Below are 19928 nucleotides of genomic sequence, written 5' to 3' on the forward strand. Positions count from 1 at the left end.
CTTTCACAGACCAGTGACCTTTTCTATTTCCTAGTGAACAAACTTCATGAATACTTGCCAGAGTCTAGGGATAAGAATGTACTTCACAATAGAAGCCAAAGGGCTGATGAGCTGGTGTAAGTACTAACTGGATAATCAGATATTTTTTCCCTAGGATGTTAAATAAATGGGAGGCACTGGGCAAAATATGTACTGTTTTAATGATAAATAGTGCTGCAAATTTTGCTTCACATAGATTTTTAAAAATAGTACTTATTTTGTTCTAACTGTGTGGTCAAAAACTACACAAGAAACTAGTAATCCTGGCTGTTCCCAAAGGGGAAAAAAATCAGTGTATGAAGGAAAGACACCTTTCACTTATCCCCATTTTTACATTTGAAATTTTGAAAAACTACCTACTTGAAACAGTTAAAATGATTAAATTTTGTTTTAAAATAGTGTGATTATCATTAAAACTTTGCAAAAAATAAGTACAAAAATCAATATGATAATGACTTGTAATCCTGACATGCACTTATTAATTTATTCATTCGACAAATATTTTTGAATGCTTACCATGTAGCCATCACAGAATAGGCTTGCAACCAATGTTGGCAATTTGATATACAGAATTTCCTTCCTATGCATTTTTTTAAATGGGGATCTGAATGTAACTCTATTAAGGATTACTGATTTTGTGAAATTCTGAACTCATAATGAAGTCATGCCATTTCTGTGACACTTTTCCTCTGTTTTACAGGGTGTGCATTGAAATTATACAGACTCTGGGACGGATGTTCAGAGAAACGGAAACTGAGTCATTGCGCCTGAACATATTAGCAGCTAAGAAGTAAGGCCTTTCAAAAATTGAGATCTTGTAGCTGCAACCCACTAACTACTCTTTCGAGTGTCTTCCAGAACTCATAATTCTCTGACTTCTCTGCTTGATCCCTTTGTAAATATATTAAACTCTTTTGTCTCTCACTTCCTTCTGTGATGAACAGATTAATTGGTGCATACTGAGTTCTCTCTGATTATTGAGGGCACAAAGATTTTGTTATCCTAAGTTTATCTTTTGTCGTCATCTGAAGAAGACCAAGGGGCTTTCCCGGTGGCTTAGTGGTAAAGAATCTGCCTGCAATGCAGGAGCTGCAGGAGACACAGGTTTGATCCCTGGGTTGGGAAGATCCCCTGGAAGAGGGCATAGCAACCCACTCCAGTATTCTTGCCTGCAGAACCCCATGGATAGAGGAGCCTGGCGGGCTACAGTTCATAGGGTCTCAAAGAGTTGGACACGACCAAAGCGACTTAGCATGCGCACAATCTTGGAGTGAATATTGGAGGGTAAGAGGTGTAATAAACTTACTCCAAAATATGTGTCCCAAAGAAGAGAGAAATTTACATCTTTCTTACATATTAGCCAGAGTAAAGAGCCATGCTTTTTGCTCTAAGATCAGCCAGAGACCTAGGTTTCCTCCCTTTTGTTGTTCTACTGTCTTCTATCATATGCTATCTTTGTCCTCATGGTTAGCTGGCTGAACTTCTTGCCTTCATCACACCCTGTGGGAATCACGAAGGGCAGGGAAATTTCTTCTTTTTAGTTAGGAATGTATTTTTATTTACTTATTTTTTCTAATTGTAGTATAGTTGCTTTATAATTTGGTTTAGTTTCTGCTGTACAACAACATGAACCAGCTATAAGTATACAAACATCCCCTCTCTCGAACCTCCCTCTCACCTGCTTCCCCTTCTCCCTGCCCCACTGCTGCAAATCCTACTCCTCTAGGTCATCGCAGAGCACCCATCTGAGCTTCCTGTGCTATATAATAGCAGCTTTCCAAATTTCTTTTTAAAGCAAGGCATAGAAGACTTTTGTTGTTGTTGTTCAGTCACTAAGTCGTGTCCCACTCTTTGAGACCCCATGGACTGCATAATAGTTTTGCTTTCCTTTTACTGGTGAGAATTTTAGGCATACAGCATTTCTAGCCGCAAAAAAAGGCTGCAAAAATGTGTCTATGGTTGGACTTCTGTGTGCCTAGCTAAACTTTAGATGGCAATGGGACAGCTGTTATTCAAAGGAAGAATGGGAGAATGTATAGTGTGGGACGACAGCATTCTTGGCCACAGAAAGTGTGTGCTTGCATATTAGTTGTTTGACCTTTTTATGAGATTTATAGGCTATGAATTATATCCTTGGACAATGGTCTGGCTAAAATCTTAATTTCCTCCCACCCTTTCAATCAAATGTTTATCTACATTTTTTGCGTCATAAGGTGGAAGAAGGAGGAGCGCCATGGACTCTGAAACATTTGAACCAGAAGGAAGAATAAGAAATTTTAGTACTATTTTGTCCAGGCTATTTATTAGAGACTTTTGCAAATAAATTTTACTGATAATGGTCATTAGCATACCTTAAGCAACTTGCTATGTGTCAAGGACTATAGGCATACTATGCTTCACAGCAGGGTGGTCAAATGTTTCTGCAAAAGGCTACATGGTCTCTGTTGAAACTACTTAACTCTGCCATTGTCGCAAAAGCAGCCATAGACAATATTCCAAAGGAAAGGGCACAGCAGTATTCCAATAAAGTTTTATTTATAAAAGCAGGTTCTGGGCTACTGGGCTGGCAGGCCATAGTTTGTTGACCCCTACTCTACAGCATACAAGGAAAATATACTGCTATTTTCTCTGCATACTTTTTTTTTTTCTGCATACTTCTTTATGTAGTTGACGATACTGCCATTTCCCCAATATCCAAGAGAGAGATTCAAAGTTATGTCTGATATTTATGTCTTCTCCCACACTGAAATTATTGCTAAATCACGTTACCCTTTTTGTCCACCTTTTGGTCTCTACTTTTCTTTATCCCAATTGGAGAAAATCATTCTTACCAATCTCTGTGGTAAAGTGTTGCATTTTAATTGCTCTGTCTTAACTTGGTTCTGCCACATCAGCCCTATTGTTATCAAGCTTCTTTCCTGATATGAGAAATTCTTCTCACGTCCTTTGTTACGTATATTATATTGCTATAGTACAGTCTGGTTGTAATACTAACTTTTCAGTCAATTTTGATATTCATAGTGGTCAGATCATGTTATCTGTACTATTAGCTAGCATGGTAAATGTCTAATACAACTAATAATCTTCTATTGCCATGTAACAAATTATTGGATTGGTCAAAAAGTTCATTTGGCTTTTTCCACAGATCTTACAGGAAGACCCGAACGAACTTTTTGACCAACCCAATACCACAAATTTAGTGGCTTCAAACAACATACACTTATTACCTGACAGTTTCTGTGGACACAGCTTAGCTGGCTCCTCAGCTCAGGGTCTCACAAGGCTATAATCAAGGTGGTTGGCTGGGGCTCAGTCTCAGGCTTGGGGCCCTCTTCCAAACTCATCTGGGTAGTTGTTAGCAGAATTAATGTCCTTACAGCTATAAAACTCATGACAGCTTGCTTCTTGGCAGGAGAATATCTCTGAGCTCAGAAAAGGCCTAAACTCTCTTTTAAAGGACTCGCCTCATTAGCTTAGGCCCACTCAGGATAATCTCTCTTTGATTAACTCAAAAGCCAACTCACTGGGAATCTTAATTACATTTGCAAAATTTCTTCACCTTTCTCATCTAACACAACTTAATGATGAGAATGAAAGCCTAATATGTTCCCAGGTCCTGACCATACTTTAGGGAAGGGATCATATAGAGTGTATATACTACAGGATGAAAATCTTGGAAGCCATATTAAAATTCTGCTTACCAAAGAACACAGAATGACTTATGAGACCATGAGTGTGCCCTTCAAAGTCTCTACTTTAAGATACTGTAATACATTTCAAAAAATCTTACATTGGAAATAATAACAATCTAAATAATAAAAGTATCAAAATGTTGGTACCATTTTTAAGGGTGTGATGTCAACCCTAAGGTGTCTATTATAAGAAGTCAGGATGAAATACCATTTTAGAATAAAATTTCTTTTATCCATTATTGACTTAATGGATTTTAAATTGAGTTGGCAGAAGGGATAGATTGCAGAAGGGATAGATTTAAAATTAAATCCATTTGAGCAAATAAAAAACATTCATTTCAGCATTTTCCTCTGTATTTTTTTCATAAGTAGAGATTTTATTAGTTCAACCCACTTCATTGTATTCTTGAAATATGCCATAATCCTTCCTTTTTTTCAATATTGTTATGGTTGAATTCATGTATTCAACTTACCACAGTAAGTGACTCAGAATTTGAGAGTTCCTCCCCTTAGCCTAGGATATATGATTGTTTGAAAAGAAGCTGTTGCTGAAAATAAAGGACTATAATTAAATATTACAGTGAATGGAATGTCAATTCAAACTTAATATCAGGAAAGCTTCTAAATGAGTATTTTGTTGATTTTGGAAGTGTCTTCTGAAAATAGACTGGCTGTTTTAAAACAGCTTGAATAAAACATTAGCAAATATCCTGGAGGACATATCCTGCTTTTTTTGAGCAATGTGGTAACTGACAATGTGCTAACTTCTTTTGCAGATATGAGAACTAGATTTGTTTTTTGAGTTGGTGAAAGGAGGGGAATTGCATTTTTATTAGAATTTTGGTAAACTTATCATGGTAATGATTTAAATGATTGTAAAAAGATTAGGAAGCCTCAAATATTAGTAAGTGAGAAATAGATTTAAGGGACTAGATCTGATAGACAGAGAGCCTGATGAACTATGGACGGAGGTTTGTGACATTGTACAGGAGACAGGCATCAAGACCATCCCCATGGAAAAGAAATGCAAAAAGGCAAAATGGTTGTCTGAGGAGGCCTTACAAATAGCTGTGAAAAGAAGAGAAGCGAAAAGCAAAAGAGAAAAGGAAAGATACTCTCATTTGAATGCAGAGTTCCAAAGAATAGCCAGGAGAGATAAGAAAGCCTTCCTCAGCGATCAATGCAAAGAAATAGAGGAAAACAACAGAATGGGAAAGAGTAGAGATCTCTTCAAGAAAATTAGAGATATCAAGGGAACATTTCAGGCAAAGATGGGTTCTATAAAGGACAGAAATGAAAAAAAAAAAAAGGATAGCAATGGTATGGACCTAACAGAAGCAGAAGATATTAAGAAGAGGTGGCAAGAATACACAGAAGAACTGTACAAAAAAGATCTTCACAACCCAGATAATCACAATGGTGTGATCACTGACCTAGAGCCAGACATCCTGGAATGTGAAGTCAAGTAGGCTTTAGAAAGCATCACTACGAACAAAACTAGTGGAAGTGATGGAATTCCAGTTGAGCTATTTCAAATCCTGAAAGATGATGCTGTGAAAGTGCTACCCTCAATATGCCAGCAAATTTGGAGAACTCAGCAGTGGCCACAGGACTGGAAAAGGTCAGCTTTCATTCCAATCCCTAAGAAAGGCAATCCCAAAGAACGCTCAAACCACCACACAATTGCACTCATCTCTCACGCTAGTAAAGTAATGCTCAAAATTCTCCAAGCCAGGCTTCAGCAATACGTGAACCGAGAACGTCCAGATGTTCAAGCTGGTTTTAGAAAAGGCAGAGGAACCAGAGATCAAACTGCCAATATCCGCTGGATCATCGAAAAAGCAAGAAAGTTCCAGAAAAAACATCTATTTCTGCTTTATTGACTACGCCAAAGCCTTTGACTGCGTGGATCACAATAAACTGTGGAAAATTCTGAAAGAGATGGGAATACCAGACCATCTGACCTTTCTCTTGAGAAACCTGTATGCAGGTCAGGAAGCAACAGTTAGAACTGGACATGGAACAACAGACTGGTTCCAAATAGGAAAAGGAGTCAAGGCTGTATATTGTCACCCTGCTTATTTAACTTATATGCAGAGTACATCATGAGAAATGCCGGGCTGGATGAAGCACAAGCTGGAATCAAGATTGCCAGAAGAAATATCAATAACCTCAGATATGCAGATGACACCATCCTTATGGCAGAGAGTGAAGAGGAACTAAAAAGCCTCTTGATGAAGGTGAAAGAGAAGAGTGAAAAAGTTGGCTTAAAGCTCAACATTCAGAAAACTAAGATCATGGCATTAGGTCCCATCACCTCATGGGAAATAGATGGGGAGACAGTGGAAACAGTGTCAGACTTTATTTTGTTGGGCTCCAAAATCACTGCAGATGGTGATTGCAGTCATGAAATTAAAAGACGCTTACTCCTTGGAAGGAAAGTTATGACCAACCTAGACAGCATATTAAAAAGCAGAGACATTACTTTGCCAACAAAGGTCCATCTAGTCAAGGCTATGGTTTTTCCAGTGGTCATGTATGGATGTGAGAGTTGGATTATAAAGAAAGCTGAGCGCCGAAAAATTGATGCTTTTGAACTGTGGTGTTGGAGAAGACTCTTGAGAGTCCCTTGGACTGCAAGGAGATCCAACCAGTCCATCCTAAAGGAGATCAGTCCTGGGTGTTCATTGGAAGGACTGATGCTGAAGCTGAAACTCCAGTACTTTGGCCACCTCATGCGAAGAGTTGACTCATTGGAAAAGACCCTGATGCTGGGAGGGATTGGGGGCGGGAGGAGAAGGGGACGACAGAGGATGAGATGGCTGGATGGCATCACTGACTCGATGGGCATGAGTTTGAGTAAACTCCGGGAGTTGGTGATGGACAGGGAGGCCTGGCGTGCTACAATTCATGGGGTCGCAAAGAGTCGGACACGACTGAGTGACTGAACTGAACTGAACTGACTGAAGATTGTTTATATTCTTCTTTATTCCATTATGAAAGGAATGCTTAAGAATATAGAGAATTTTTATATACTCCTATATGTACATTCTTTTATTGCTCCTCTCTGTCAAAGCTTCTCTGATATTGTCTTCAATTAGGGAACAGATTTTTCTAATGGTCTGCCTTCAAATTGTTTTTTACCTTACAGGGGTTGTAATATACATATGAAAATCAGATTATTGACCCAGCTTCTCAGGAAGCATATTTTGAATTGTGATTTTTGTGTGTGTGAGCCTTTTTATTTTCAAATAGCATGATATATTACTCAAGTATGCAGTAACATTTAAGAGGGTTATTAGTATATGTTAGGGGACTGTACACTGCATTTGAAAGACCTGAAGTTTAATACTACTTTTATTCACTAATAGCTAGTGCTCTTTAGTGGAACAATAAACCTCTGAAATGGTTTGTTACAAACGGTTTCTAGAGTCAAAAAACTCTACGATATCACTTACATGTAGAATCTAAAAAATAAGACTAGTCAATCTAACAAAAAAGAAGCAGACTCGCAGATATAAAGAACAAGCTTAAGTGCTCTAACCAGTGGGCAGAGGGAAGGCAGGGGGCAAAACAGAGGAATGGAACTAAGAGGTACAAACTGCTAGGTATAAAATAAATAGGCTACAAGGATATATTGTACAAGACAGGGAATATAGCCACTATTGTCTAATAAGTAAAAATGGAGTATAATCTATAAAATTTTTGAATCACTATATTGTATACCTGAAACTAATATTATAAATCAATTATACCTCAATTAAACAGTCCACAGTGCTTCATACATTTCAATATAATTACACTCAGTGCCTGCAAACTTGGTGTCACTGTTTTTCTTTTTGAACTTAACTCACTAATTGCCTTTATTTTTTTTCAGGGGAATACTATTTAACCTTTTGGTAATCTTAATTAGCGAGCCTCAGATTCCAAAATCATGTCCTGTGTTTGACATCCAGTTGGTGGCTGACTCAACTTTAGTTGAGATGTCTTTTGATGCTGAGGTGAGATGAAAATTTTGGAATAGATGAACTACAATATATAGGAGTTCTTCTATATGGACCATGAGTCTTAGAATATATAAACATAGTTAAATCAAAGTTAATATTTTGTTACTAACCTCAAAACTTAGATAGCTATTCGTCAATATTATATCCATTTTATATGTTTTAAAATATGCATACTGAGAAAATAGTATTCTGTATATATTAGATAAATCTGTTTATATCTGTCTCTGTAAAATATTTATGTATATAATTCCACAGCAGGGGTCTAATGGGTAAAAAAACACTGTCTTAGAGATATATCAGGGTTAACGTTCTTGTCTTAGTTTATCATTTCCTTACCTAAGTAGTGCAAACTTAGCATTACTTGTTTTTTTAAAGTTTTACTAAAACATTAGAGGTATCAAAGTGCCTATAATGTACTTACTCTGAGAAAATAAATCAGGTTATTATTAGTTTATTTTGAGGAGGCCAACACAGAATTTCTTTAAAGGGTGGACATGATTTGATAGTTCTTGAACACACAATCAGAGTTATGTTTTAGAAAGTTCTTAAATTCACTCATTTATTTAATAAACATTTATTGAGTGTCTGTTATGAGCTAAACAGTGTGCTAGGCAGCAGGTTGCAAATAAAAAGCAAAATAGACACAACTTCTGCACTCATAGGTTGAAGAGACAGGCATTAATTGGTCAAATATAACATCAAATATTATTACAGACGGTATATGGAGCATCTGCAGTACCAATTTCAACAGTGGGATGAGTGGATTAGAGATAAAAGAGGAGGATGGAAACAAGACTGACAGAAGTGGTAAGAAGCTAGTGCTGTCGTCCAGCTGAGGGATGATGGGGGCCAAGAAGCAAGCCTTCCTTGACCCCCAAACAACACGAGGCTTTCTTTTTAGAGCGCTCCTAACTTCCGGTGCCTTTCTTCCACAGCCCTTGTCTCAGTTTGTAGCTGTGCATTTATTTATGTGATTATTAGATTGATATCTGTTCCCCACTAGATTGTATATTCCACCAGGGCAGTAACCACGTTTCTGTGGCTCTCCATTAGTACAGTATGGGACTCCAATGACTACTGTGTCTGATGCATGTTTGTTCAATAAATAAATGAAAAAAGGAAGATGGTAATTGTGAAGAGGAAAGATTCCAGAAATTTTAAGGAAACTCAGTTCCTAAAAATATAAAGAGTTAATATTAGATATAGTAGGTTTAAAGGGGAAATAATGAGCTTGGTTTTAGATTAGTTTATTTGATTTGCCTTTGATATTTCCATATGAAAACATCCAGTGAGCAGTATAGACAGGTCTGAATTTCCCATTTTTGGACCTGCTGGTCTTTTGCACCTGGGCTATGAGTGAAGCCATGAGCAGATTATATAAATTCTGGTTCCAAGGTCTAAGAGCAGGTGGTTTCAAACTAGAAGTCTTCTTTGCAAAGAGTACTGTTAGGGAAAATGTGGGGCCCATAGCATGCCTGCAGACACAGTCCTCATATGCACCAAGTGGCCTGTGGGCTAGGAGACAGCTTCACCAACTGTTTGAATTTCTTGAGAACAACAACAACAAAATGTCTCTACCTCTACATTTACCCATACCACAGAAGGAGTTATCCTTCAAGTTGGGCATAAGACTTAATTCCCTGGAGAAGCTCCTACTTCAGTCCTGGGGAGTCTATTTCTGCATTCTTGAAAGGAAGCAGGACGGTTGATCTGAAGGACACTGCACATGAGTGGGCCTTTTTCTGCACGTCAGTACTCTGTAGGCCGTATCTTCTTTTCCTGACCCACTTTCTTAGCCATTATTATATGTGCAGTCATTTTATGAGAGCCACTTTTTTGAGAATGATTGAATCAAACAGAACAAGAAAATTAACCACACTAATACTTCCTATTGATCATAAATTCTTTTTATAAATACCTAAGGAGAACCAGAAGAAATGATTAGTTTCTGGCTCAGCCAATGATACCGCATTGATTACTATTTAAAATTCTAGTTACAGAAGCTTACCCTGGAATATACAGACACAGCTACAGCACTTTTGTATGAGATACTTCTTGTCTTTCAGCAGGTACAGTGGTTTTATTATACATACTGTATTGTGCCATTATCTTACATGTCATGATCATTATATGATATATACTGTTGTTGTGGAGTCACTAAGTCACGTCTGACTCTTTTGTGACTCCATGCATGACAGCCTTCAAGGCTTCTCTGTCCACGGGATTTCCCAGGCACAAATACTAGAGCGGGCTGCCATTTTCTTCTCCAGGGGATCTTCATAACTCAGGGATCAAACTCGCGTCTCCTGTATTGGCAGGCTAATTCTTTACCACTGAGCCACCTGGGAAACCCTGTTATATGATATGTATATTCTGTAATTAAAATGCCTCTATTAGAGATAGTCTCCAAAATTGGGTGATTTAAATGACAGGACTACTATTGCTCCTACGTGTTCATCTAGCTTATGTTCCTAAATACAGATCTTAAGGATTTGATTAATCAGGATAAAATGTATTTGAAAATGAGTATCTTTTTAGCTACATTTGAACTTCATGAATGTAACTTGCTTATTTCCTTGCATTGTTTTAGGGAAATCTTGGATTGGAGTCAGCACAGTTTGCTATTAGCTGGATAATATCCTTTCTACAAAGTTGTCCTCCCATAGTGAGTACCTCCCAGAAGCAGAAACAAAACTATCACTCAAGGCTGCTGAAACAGATGCTCTTGTGCTTAATTAATGACTATTTCTCTAGAACGGGTCAAGTTTATAAAACAGAAGAAAATGTACATTTGATCATTTTATTAGTCAAAATAAAATGTTTTTCTATTTGGGGCCTGAATGTTTAAGATATTGAAATAACATCTTAAATGCGATTTCTATTTAATGAAAAGCCCGAAGATATATGTAGGAAACAGAATTTTAAAACACTGGCTGTATAATTAAGTGAAAAACATGCACGTTCATCTTAAACAGTGAGTGTGAGTTGGCGAGTGTGAGTAGAACGCGTTTAGTACTGTGGCCGCTCTGTCCTGGCAGCCGCCATCCTGGTCTGTAGTATCACCATCTCTCTCCTTGACACTCTAACTGCATCTACGTGGTCTCTCCTGTCTTCCCACCAGACGACAGTCAAAGGAATCTATTCAAAATAAAAAATCTGATTATGTCATCACTTGCTTTAAATCACGTGCTCATAATAAATGAAGACATAACAAATGAAGACTAAAATCTTCCTACTGTGGCCTCCAAGGCTGTGCGTGTTCTGATCCTCCAGCCTCATCTGGCCCCTCGCTCTGCCAGCTACGTGGGTCTCATACCCACTACCCACCCTGGCACTCCCAGCTCCATCACATGGTCTTTACCATTCCCTCTGTCTGTCTGCCTGAAGTGCTTTTTTCTTCTTTTTACACCTACTTAACTCCTACTCGTCCTTCAGGCCTCAGTGCCCCTTCCTTGCGTGGGGTGGAGGTGACGAATCTCTCATTCTGATTATATCAGAGTCTTCCATCATGGGCACACATTGCCAGAGCCTGGCAGCTTTTTCCTTTTCTACATAGGACTTGCTGCAGTCTACACTGTTGGTGTTATTATTTGGTTCTGCCTTGTGGTAGCCGTTAGTGCCCATATATATTCTGGGCTTCTCTCCTTTCAGGCACGGAGTAGCAGTACACTTCCCTACCCACTCGGAATTAGGTGGGTCTCTGTTCTGCTTTGGCCAGTGGAATGTGAGCAGAAGTAACCTATGTCACTTCTTGTCCAAAGGTTTAGGAGCCAGTGCATGCTTGCCTGCCTTCTTTTTCTTCTGGTAGGGTGACTAGTAACATTCCATATGGCCCTGGAATGTGGACCAGTGACTACAATGAGCAGAAACCCCTACTGATCCTTAAGGAACACACAGCATTAGCAAATAATAAACCTTCCTTGTGTTAAACAAAGCATTGATATTTTGTGAGATTTACTACCATCACATAACCTAGTCTATCATGATTGAGTCAGTGTCTTTCTTCCCAAACTCCAGGGGCCATAAGGGTAGGAGCTCTGTGTTTTGTGCCAGGCACATATAGCTGTTAAATAAAATATCTGCTGAATTAACTCTAAGAAAGGCTCTATCCATTAATCTCTTCTCATCTCCCCAAACTTACTTTCCCCTTTATTCATTCATGTATTTGCCTGTGTAGTCAACATAGATTTAATTGGAAATCTTTTCAAAAGGTAGTAATGCCAACTAAATTTTTGTTGCTAATGGAGGATTGACATGTGGTATTATGTTCTCTTTCCATACATGAACATGCTTCTTTTAACCATCAGCGGTTTCCTGCTTTGAGCTATTTTGATGTTGAGTCTGTCTTAGGGAATCCAGCTGCCAGACCTCTGTGACATATATCTATAAAAAAAAACCGGACTGCAGTCAGAGGGTACCCTTGCCAGTTACAGCCAACTGCCTCATACAGAGATTGAGCCAGGAACCTGGGTCCTTTAGCAGACATGGACTCTAACCAGTCTCAGGCCGACTTCAAAGAGTGTTGTAAAGTTACAGTCACTCCCAGCAACAGTAGCTCATATGTGCACAATGCAAGACCCTTACTTTTTATGTGGGGTGTCTGCAGGCCTCATCATCTAAACTACTGTGTGAAATTTGGGCTCCTAAGAACTCCAAGTGACAGGAAAGTTTTCTTATCAACCTCTAGGGTTGGTTCACCAAAGGAACTGAGCATGTGGCCAGCCCGTGACCATAAAGCATGTCAGGATGAAAGATGGCAAAAGGCCCACTGCAAGGGCATTGATGTCAGGGTGGCGAGGACTTCAGCCTAGATTTCTAGTTGAGATTCCAGCTAAACAGGTGCCCTTGCAGGGGGCATGCAGCATGTGTGTAACTGTGTTTCCCTTGTCTAGATTACTTTTGTGGCCAGTATTGTGAAACAAGTGGTGAAGGGCCTTTCAGCTTCATTTCAGCTGCTAAGTCCCGGCAGAGCGGTCTTGTTGTACCAGCAGTTTTACATCCTCAAGAGCTGCCTGCAATACAGCAAGACTTTAGCTGAGTATATTAGGAACAACTACAGAGAAGAATTCAGGTAAGAAAAAGTCTGACTCTAATCCACTCATTTTTTATTTTCGTCCAAAACTACAACACAGCCCAATATTTAGAAGATTAAGTGACAATAGGAAATTCTAATGTTTGTTTTGAATATATTTTACTTTGACAAAATAGTAGGATTTGGGGGTGGGGGGGTGTCTAAGAACTATTGCTACTTGAAGTACAATCCTAGGCCAGAAGAGACCAGTGAATCATCAAAGCTCTCTGGGAAGAACTGTTTCTCACTGTCTTTATCGCAACCAGCATCTATTTCGCAGAACTGGTAATGATTTTAACATGTGAGTAACTGAAAGTAAGAAACCGTACTGGAGGAGACAATATAATTGTCTGTGAATTAACCCAGCCATTGGGAAAGAAAAACAATTGATAAAGCAGGAATGATGAATGCAGCTATTAGAGTTTTCTTTTCTGTTGTTTCGTTTACCCTTCTCTTACATTCAATAACAAAACAGTAAGAAAGAAACAGCAGAGAGGATTGTTTCATCAGCCAGCTTGTTCTGCACCTCAGGGGCTCCTACTTCTATTTATAGGCCGGCAAAGCCAAATGCTCTTAGCGGTCTAGCTTTGCATTAGCACCTTTAAAGGAAAGAACAAAACAAAACCCAGGTTGTGTCTAACTTAAGATGAAGAGGGTGCAGCAGGCGTAGCTTTGTTATTACTTTGGACGGAGACAGACGTACAAGGATGGGAAGGCATGTGTTGTGGCCTAAAGGTTTGCTTTAAAAACTTTTACCAGGCCAGTGTCAATCCTGCTTTTCCTCCATGTGGTTTTATAGCATAGGTTCCACTCTGGTTAGGGCTTTGGTTGTCCCGCTATGAGTTGGTGCACGTGACCTAATTTCTTCCTCACTGTTTTTGAAGTAAAATTCATATAGCATCAAATTCACCATTTTAAACATTTTAAAGGGTGCAATTCAGTAGCTTTTTTACTTTTAAAGACTTTATTTTTTGACCCAGGCCTACAGCAGTGAAAGTATTGATTCCTAATCACCGGACTACCAGGGAACTGCCAAGACTTTATTATTATTATTATTTTTTCGTTTTGGTTGCACCACGTGGCATGTGGGATCGCCCTCGGGCCGCTTGCATTGGAAGCACAGAGTCTTAACCACTAGACCACCAGGGAATTCCCTCGGTGGCTTTTAATATATTTCATAGTGTTGCGCAACCACCACCCCTATCTAATTGCAGAACATTTTCATCACTCCCAAAAGTTACCCATAAAGCTGTCACACCCCAGCACCCGGCAACCACTAATCTACTTTCTGTCTCTATGGATTTGCCTGTTCTGGACATTTCATACAAACAGAATCACACAACATATGGCCTTTGTGTCTGGTTTCTTTCACTTAGCATGATGTTCCCAAGGTTCATCCGTGTTGTAGCATGGGTCACGTAAATCAATGTCTTAAAAATAGTTATGCACATTTAAAAATCAGAACAATGGCAACAATAGTGTCACATGCCTACATGACAATAGTTGGCCAGGGCTCAGAAGCAGCTAGCCCCTTAGGCAGATAACGCACTGTTTAGTTTGCCGCTGTCTCCTCTCTTTGTCCCTAGTGTTATCCTTCTTACATGTGATACCCAGGTCTCACCTATAGAAATGCTCTAACTGTTCAGTTTGTCTGGGGTGGAGCCTGGGCACCAAACTCTCTAGGTGATGCTAATGTGCGTCCAGGGCTGAGAAGCAATGCTTGAAGCCGTCCAAGAGTCTAGCTAAAGATTTTCTTACTTTTGTCTCTTCCCTGGTGTTTTCCTATAGTAGCTGACCCTTGAACAGTGTTGTAGCTAGGGGTGCCACACTCCACATGATTGAAAATCCATATATAACTTTTGATTCCACCCAAAGTTAACAAATAGCCTAGTTTTGACCAGAAGCCATTCTGATAACATAAAGTTTATTAATACATATTTTGTATGTTATATGTATCATATACTGCATTCTTACAATTAAGTCAGCTAGAGAAAATATTATTAAGAAAATCATATTTATTGATATAGGAAGTTCATGTTGTCTTTAAAAGATGAACTGTCTATCTGTAAGTATCTACATTAATATTGTCTTATATGATACAAAGCACTGTAGATGTTACACATATTACAGTCACTAGGCAAAAGAAATGAAAAGATAATGTGAAAGAGAAATTTATATTTATGTACAGGCATAACAGTTCAAGCATTGGTAACAAAGCAGCGGCAATATGATTGCTTCATGGTAACCTGGTTTATACAATAATGAATGAATCATAATAAAATGTTTATGGCACACAGTATTACAGTCACATTCATAATACAGTATTGGAAACATTGTTACTTAAAAAAAAACACCTGTGGTGATAGGCTGATACAGTTTCTCCAATTACAAGAAAGAGAAGCATACTGTATGGTATGTAATTCTTTGAAAGCAAAGTTAGAAACAGTAATATGAAAACTAACACATTATCAATTTTATATTAAACATGACCTTATGCCTATGTAAGGATAGGCTATCCACTTCAATACAAGTCTTGTGTACAGTGTTCTACACCTATATTTATGTATACTTACTGAAAAAAATCCAAGCCCAAGTGGATCCACGCAGTTCAAACCCATGTTGCTCAAGGGTCAACTGTACTTTCACTGAGGCCATGGGGACAAACCCTCCTTTTCCCTCGACTTGGTCCTGGTGGGGGGCCAAGCTTCACTCAATCCAGCTTGACTTATTTCCACTCCCCACTGTGTGTGGCCTGTGAAAACGAGAGGCAGGAGCCTCAGCTCCCACTGTGCTGAGGACAGTCCTCGCTTCCTTATTTGATGCTTTGATAATTGATACATATTAATGCAATTCACTTTCTTTGCTGAAGTGAAGTGCTTCAGTGAGCTGCAAGGCTCACACATCAGAGGTCTTCTAGGTCATACATGGAGGAGATTGGAGGGCTAAATGTTGGCAGTCTTGTGGGTTCAACTCCCACACTCAACAGCCTTATGCCAGTTAGTATGTATTTAATGATGTGACTGGTGTGAAAAGTCTTGTTTTTAAAGCTATTTTGTTTCTTGTTATGATTTGCAGGTACTTTATTCACATGCCAGCATTGGAAAAAAGGCTCCCATTATGTTACCCTATTACCCAACCTATCACTCAACTTTTTCATGAAGTTCTGAAATTGGTTGAACAGAAACAATCTGTGAAATGTTAATAAGCGTATAAAATGTTAATTGGAAGTCAACTTAATATTTATTAGAAATACAGCTATTCCTGTATTCTACAAAAAAGATCTTATTTGAAGGTTCCATCAATACCTCTCTAAGAGAAATCTTTAAAGTTTTTAATCTGCTACAAAAAAGAAACTGTTCAATACAATGACATAAAGTGTTGCTGAAGACTAACATTTTTCTAAAAGAAAAAGTTCCTAAAGACATAAAAGAAACAGAAACCTATGAAGAGCAAATGTAGAAAGTGCACCCTGATGAGTTTTGGTGTAATAATGGTGACTGGCATGAAGCCACTGACATATCCAAAAATAAATTGTGGGGCATATAAATACTGGGCAAAAGGATGACACCACCTGTAAAAATTCTAGCAATATGAGTATTCATGGAAGAAGGAGCAGAAGAACACAGGCATAGCTATAAGAAAGGTCAGTTCCTCATTTATCATGGGGAAAGAAGCTTGGACTTGCTTCAACAAAGCTAAATGCATTCTGCCACTCCTAAACGAACCCGGGGCTAATGAGAGCAGTCTTGTAGAGTTTCTATGAAAGAGAAACTGTCTATAGGCAGTTATGGCTCTTCCAATTATTTTTAAAATGTCTTAGTATATATCTTATGGCAGTAAACTAAAACCTTCACTTTGGCATCCCTGCTGAGCTATTGGATTTGGGCTTCTAAGAACTCAGGAACTGGGTCCTTCCTTCAGCTGACATAAGGGAGAATCAGAGAAGAATCCAGCACCAAAGAAAGAGCCCCCAAGCCAGACTTGCCTGTGCTGTGCAGTGGAGAGAGAATTAAACTCGGGACATCTGATTTCTGGTTCTGGCTAAGCCACTAACCGGCTCTTTGACCTGGAGAAAGCCAGATCTCCTTTCAGGGCCTCCTCTGCTATGTGGAAGGCTAGGTAGAACTTGTTCTCCAAGTTCTCTTCCAGCTCTGACATTCTCTGCTGGTGATGAGACACTTCTTAGCATTCTGTCATAGGCAGTGCATTCCTCTGCTACCCTGGCTCAGTGCCTGGTTGTACATTGATTTCAACAATACTGTTTTCTTTGGACTAAGCATTTTCCTCCTGGCTGTCATCAGCATCGCCCCAGAAAGTGTCTGAGCCTTCTGCACTGTCATGCATCCAAGATTACAAGTCTTCTGCTTTCTAATCTAGTGACAGAAAAGGGAGCAAAATGGTGTTTATGAGTGTCCCGGGCTGTCAGATGAGGGGTTATTCCCAAGAGATGGTTAAACAGGAGAATTTGAAAATATTCTTAAGATAAAGGCAAGCAACACTTGAAACTGGAAAAATGACGGGACAGTAGGCTGACTACTGATGAGTATGCAGCCTGCAGAATGACAAGAGGACCACCTCAGCTCTGCCTCGGCTTCCAGGCGGTGCCCTGGCTCTGGGCTAGGAGAGGCGAGGCTCTGCAGGGGGCTCGGGGGTCTCTTTCCCACCTGCCTTCTTGTCCGTGTTGCTTCTTCTCTCCCATTAGTTTCGGACCTTGGGAAGTTACTTAACATCTCTAAGCTTTAATCAAAACAAAAGTATAACCCATCCCAGAGGGTTGTTAGATTTAAATGAAAAGGTATTGCTTAAGCACACAGCGTGGTATGTGGAAGCAGTAAGGATTCAGTGCACGCGTGCTCGGTTGCTGAGTCATGTCTGACTTTTTGTGACCCCAGGGACTGTAGCCTGCCAGGCTCTTCTGTCCGTGGGATTATCCAGGCAAGAAATACTGGAGTGGGTTTCCATTTTCCCCATTAGGAGATCTTCCCCACCTAGGGATCGAACCCATGTCTCCTGCATTTCCTTCAATGGCAGGCAGATTCTTTACCAGTGAGCCACCCGGGAAGTTTTAGGTTTTGGTACTTATTAAACTACTATCAAAGCTGGCTGAGAACTTAGAGATTAATAAATACCGCCCTTATTTCCAGGACCAATTTGGGGACTAGCTATTATACCCAGCCCCTAATCTATACAGCATTGAAGAACAGATTCATTTCATTATTAAACTGAAAATTCAATTTTATGTTAGCAGGAGTATGATTTCATTAGGTGACTATTTCTACTGCTCATCACCAAGGACTGTAGGCTCTCATTGACATTCACAATGCAAGAGCTGCATGGGAAATATTCTTCCCAAGGGTGGACAGAAAGCTTTTCAGTCGTGTAAACTTTTTTTAACCTTTGATTTAAACAGCTAATTACTAACTGATCAAGCAGACTTTGCTATTCTGTCCTTATAGTGTTCCTAATTGATTCACAGACAGGGTGAGAATACATATATGAAGAGTTTCTTCATTTTACTGAAATCTAGAAACTATGTTAAGAGGGAAAAGCCTAAAGTCTCTATGATTGATGATGTATTTTACTTATTTCCATACTGACTCGCACTCACTTGTAGTACCACTTTTCAGGGTATAGAAATGCCCAAGTATGATATTAAATATGGTATTAAACATGCTATAAGGCATTCGCTAAAAGTGGTCACAGCTTGTTGACTGGTGACATGTTTCAGCCGGTGGCATTATATTTTCTCTGAGGTTAGAATCACTTGTTTGCTATTTAATGTATTTGTACAGTAGAGGGGTTTCAGTGATAAATGTAGAAGAGAAGCTAGAAATTTCTTGAAAAAATGCACTTAATGGGAATTTCTGAGCAACCTTTAATAGTATTAAGTCACTCTGATTTCTCTTTGTTCACTGTGTTTACTTCTAAGAGGAAGGCACAATGATTCTGGCTGGAAATAGGGGTGGTATAACCTTGTGACCAAGAGTCCAGATGCTTTGTCAGCAAGACCTTGTTTTGATTCTTGCCCATCTACTTGTTAGCAGACTTTCGGCAGGTTATTTAACTTCTTTCAGAACTTCCATTTTATCAAGCATAAGTTAATAGAAAGTCTACCTGAAGGGTTTTTGTGAATATTCATTCATTCATATGTAAACAAATGGTTCTATGGCCGGAATACAGAGACAAGCCGTATGGCATTGCCATTTTCAAGTTCAAAATTACCAGTATCTGCAATCTCATATGGTTCAAACAAATAAAAACCCCCTCAATCGATGGTAGCAATTATCCTAACAGAAACACTAACTCACTTTAAGAACATATACTTTAATTACATGTCATTAATTCTAATTTCCCAGGTAGCATGGCACTTTGTTATAACATGGCTTATTCTTGCACAGATTTGGGTGAACCTTAAGTCATGTATTAACAGTTCAGTTACAAATTATTAAGTGGGCATAATATAATTTAAAATGTTCAAATGGAATTTAAAATTTTCTTTCCTGCCTTCTCCCCGCATAAAGAAATCTGTTCTTCCACCAGACGGCTCCTCCTCAGTGAATTTTACTTCATTCACTCTGCTACTCAAAAGAGACAGTTGGGAGACTTTTGTGTTTTCTCCTTTCTCTTCATCCTCCAAGCACAATCCATCAGCAGCGTTTATTGGAAATTCCTTCAAAATATATGAATAATCTGACTTCTCTGAATTACCCTACCCTTGTCTAAACCTCTATCACCTAATGCAATAAACTATTTCATTACCGTGTTTTCATCCCTGACTCTTCACAAAACCCTGCTCTAAGGTGAGAGTGGACTATTCTTCTGAACAAGGAAATCAATACAATGTATGACTTTAAACCTCTTTTCTTCCCATGACCCAAGATGAAATCCTGGCATTACCATGGCATTCAGGACTCTTAATGACCTGACCGCTGACTACCTTTGGGACCTAATCCACTCACTCTTCTCACTCACTACTCCCTAAGCACAGGAGCCTTTTATGGTTTTCCTTTAAACCTCCAAGTTCTTCCAAGCCTTGGACATTTGCACTAGCAAATGCTTCCCCCCACCCAGATCGTCAAGTGTCACTTCAAAAAGGGCTTTTCTGATCACTCCAAAGTG

General features: G+C 39.1%; 2 protein-coding genes across 3 annotated transcripts in view; one reads left to right on the forward strand and one right to left on the reverse strand.

Annotated features, from left to right (window-relative positions):
* Window positions 1-19478, forward strand: part of C3H12orf56 (chromosome 3 C12orf56 homolog) — a 78229-nt gene extending 58751 nt beyond the window's left edge. The window contains exons 7-13 of the mRNA XM_061124189.1: window positions 10-116; window positions 740-829; window positions 7609-7732; window positions 9733-9807; window positions 10329-10403; window positions 12631-12809; window positions 15885-19478. Of these exons, the coding sequence (XP_060980172.1) occupies window positions 10-116; window positions 740-829; window positions 7609-7732; window positions 9733-9807; window positions 10329-10403; window positions 12631-12809; window positions 15885-16011 (777 nt within the window). The 3' untranslated portion in view covers window positions 16012-19478. The remainder of the gene's footprint in view (window positions 1-9; window positions 117-739; window positions 830-7608; window positions 7733-9732; window positions 9808-10328; window positions 10404-12630; window positions 12810-15884) is intronic.
* The window catches only part of XPOT (exportin for tRNA), a 154467-nt gene that overhangs the window by 109096 nt on the left and 25443 nt on the right, over window positions 1-19928 (reverse strand). The window lies entirely within an intron of this gene.

The sequence above is a fragment of the Dama dama genome, chromosome 3, assembly GCF_033118175.1.
Source record: "Dama dama isolate Ldn47 chromosome 3, ASM3311817v1, whole genome shotgun sequence".
Taxonomy (NCBI): Eukaryota; Metazoa; Chordata; class Mammalia; order Artiodactyla; family Cervidae; genus Dama; species Dama dama.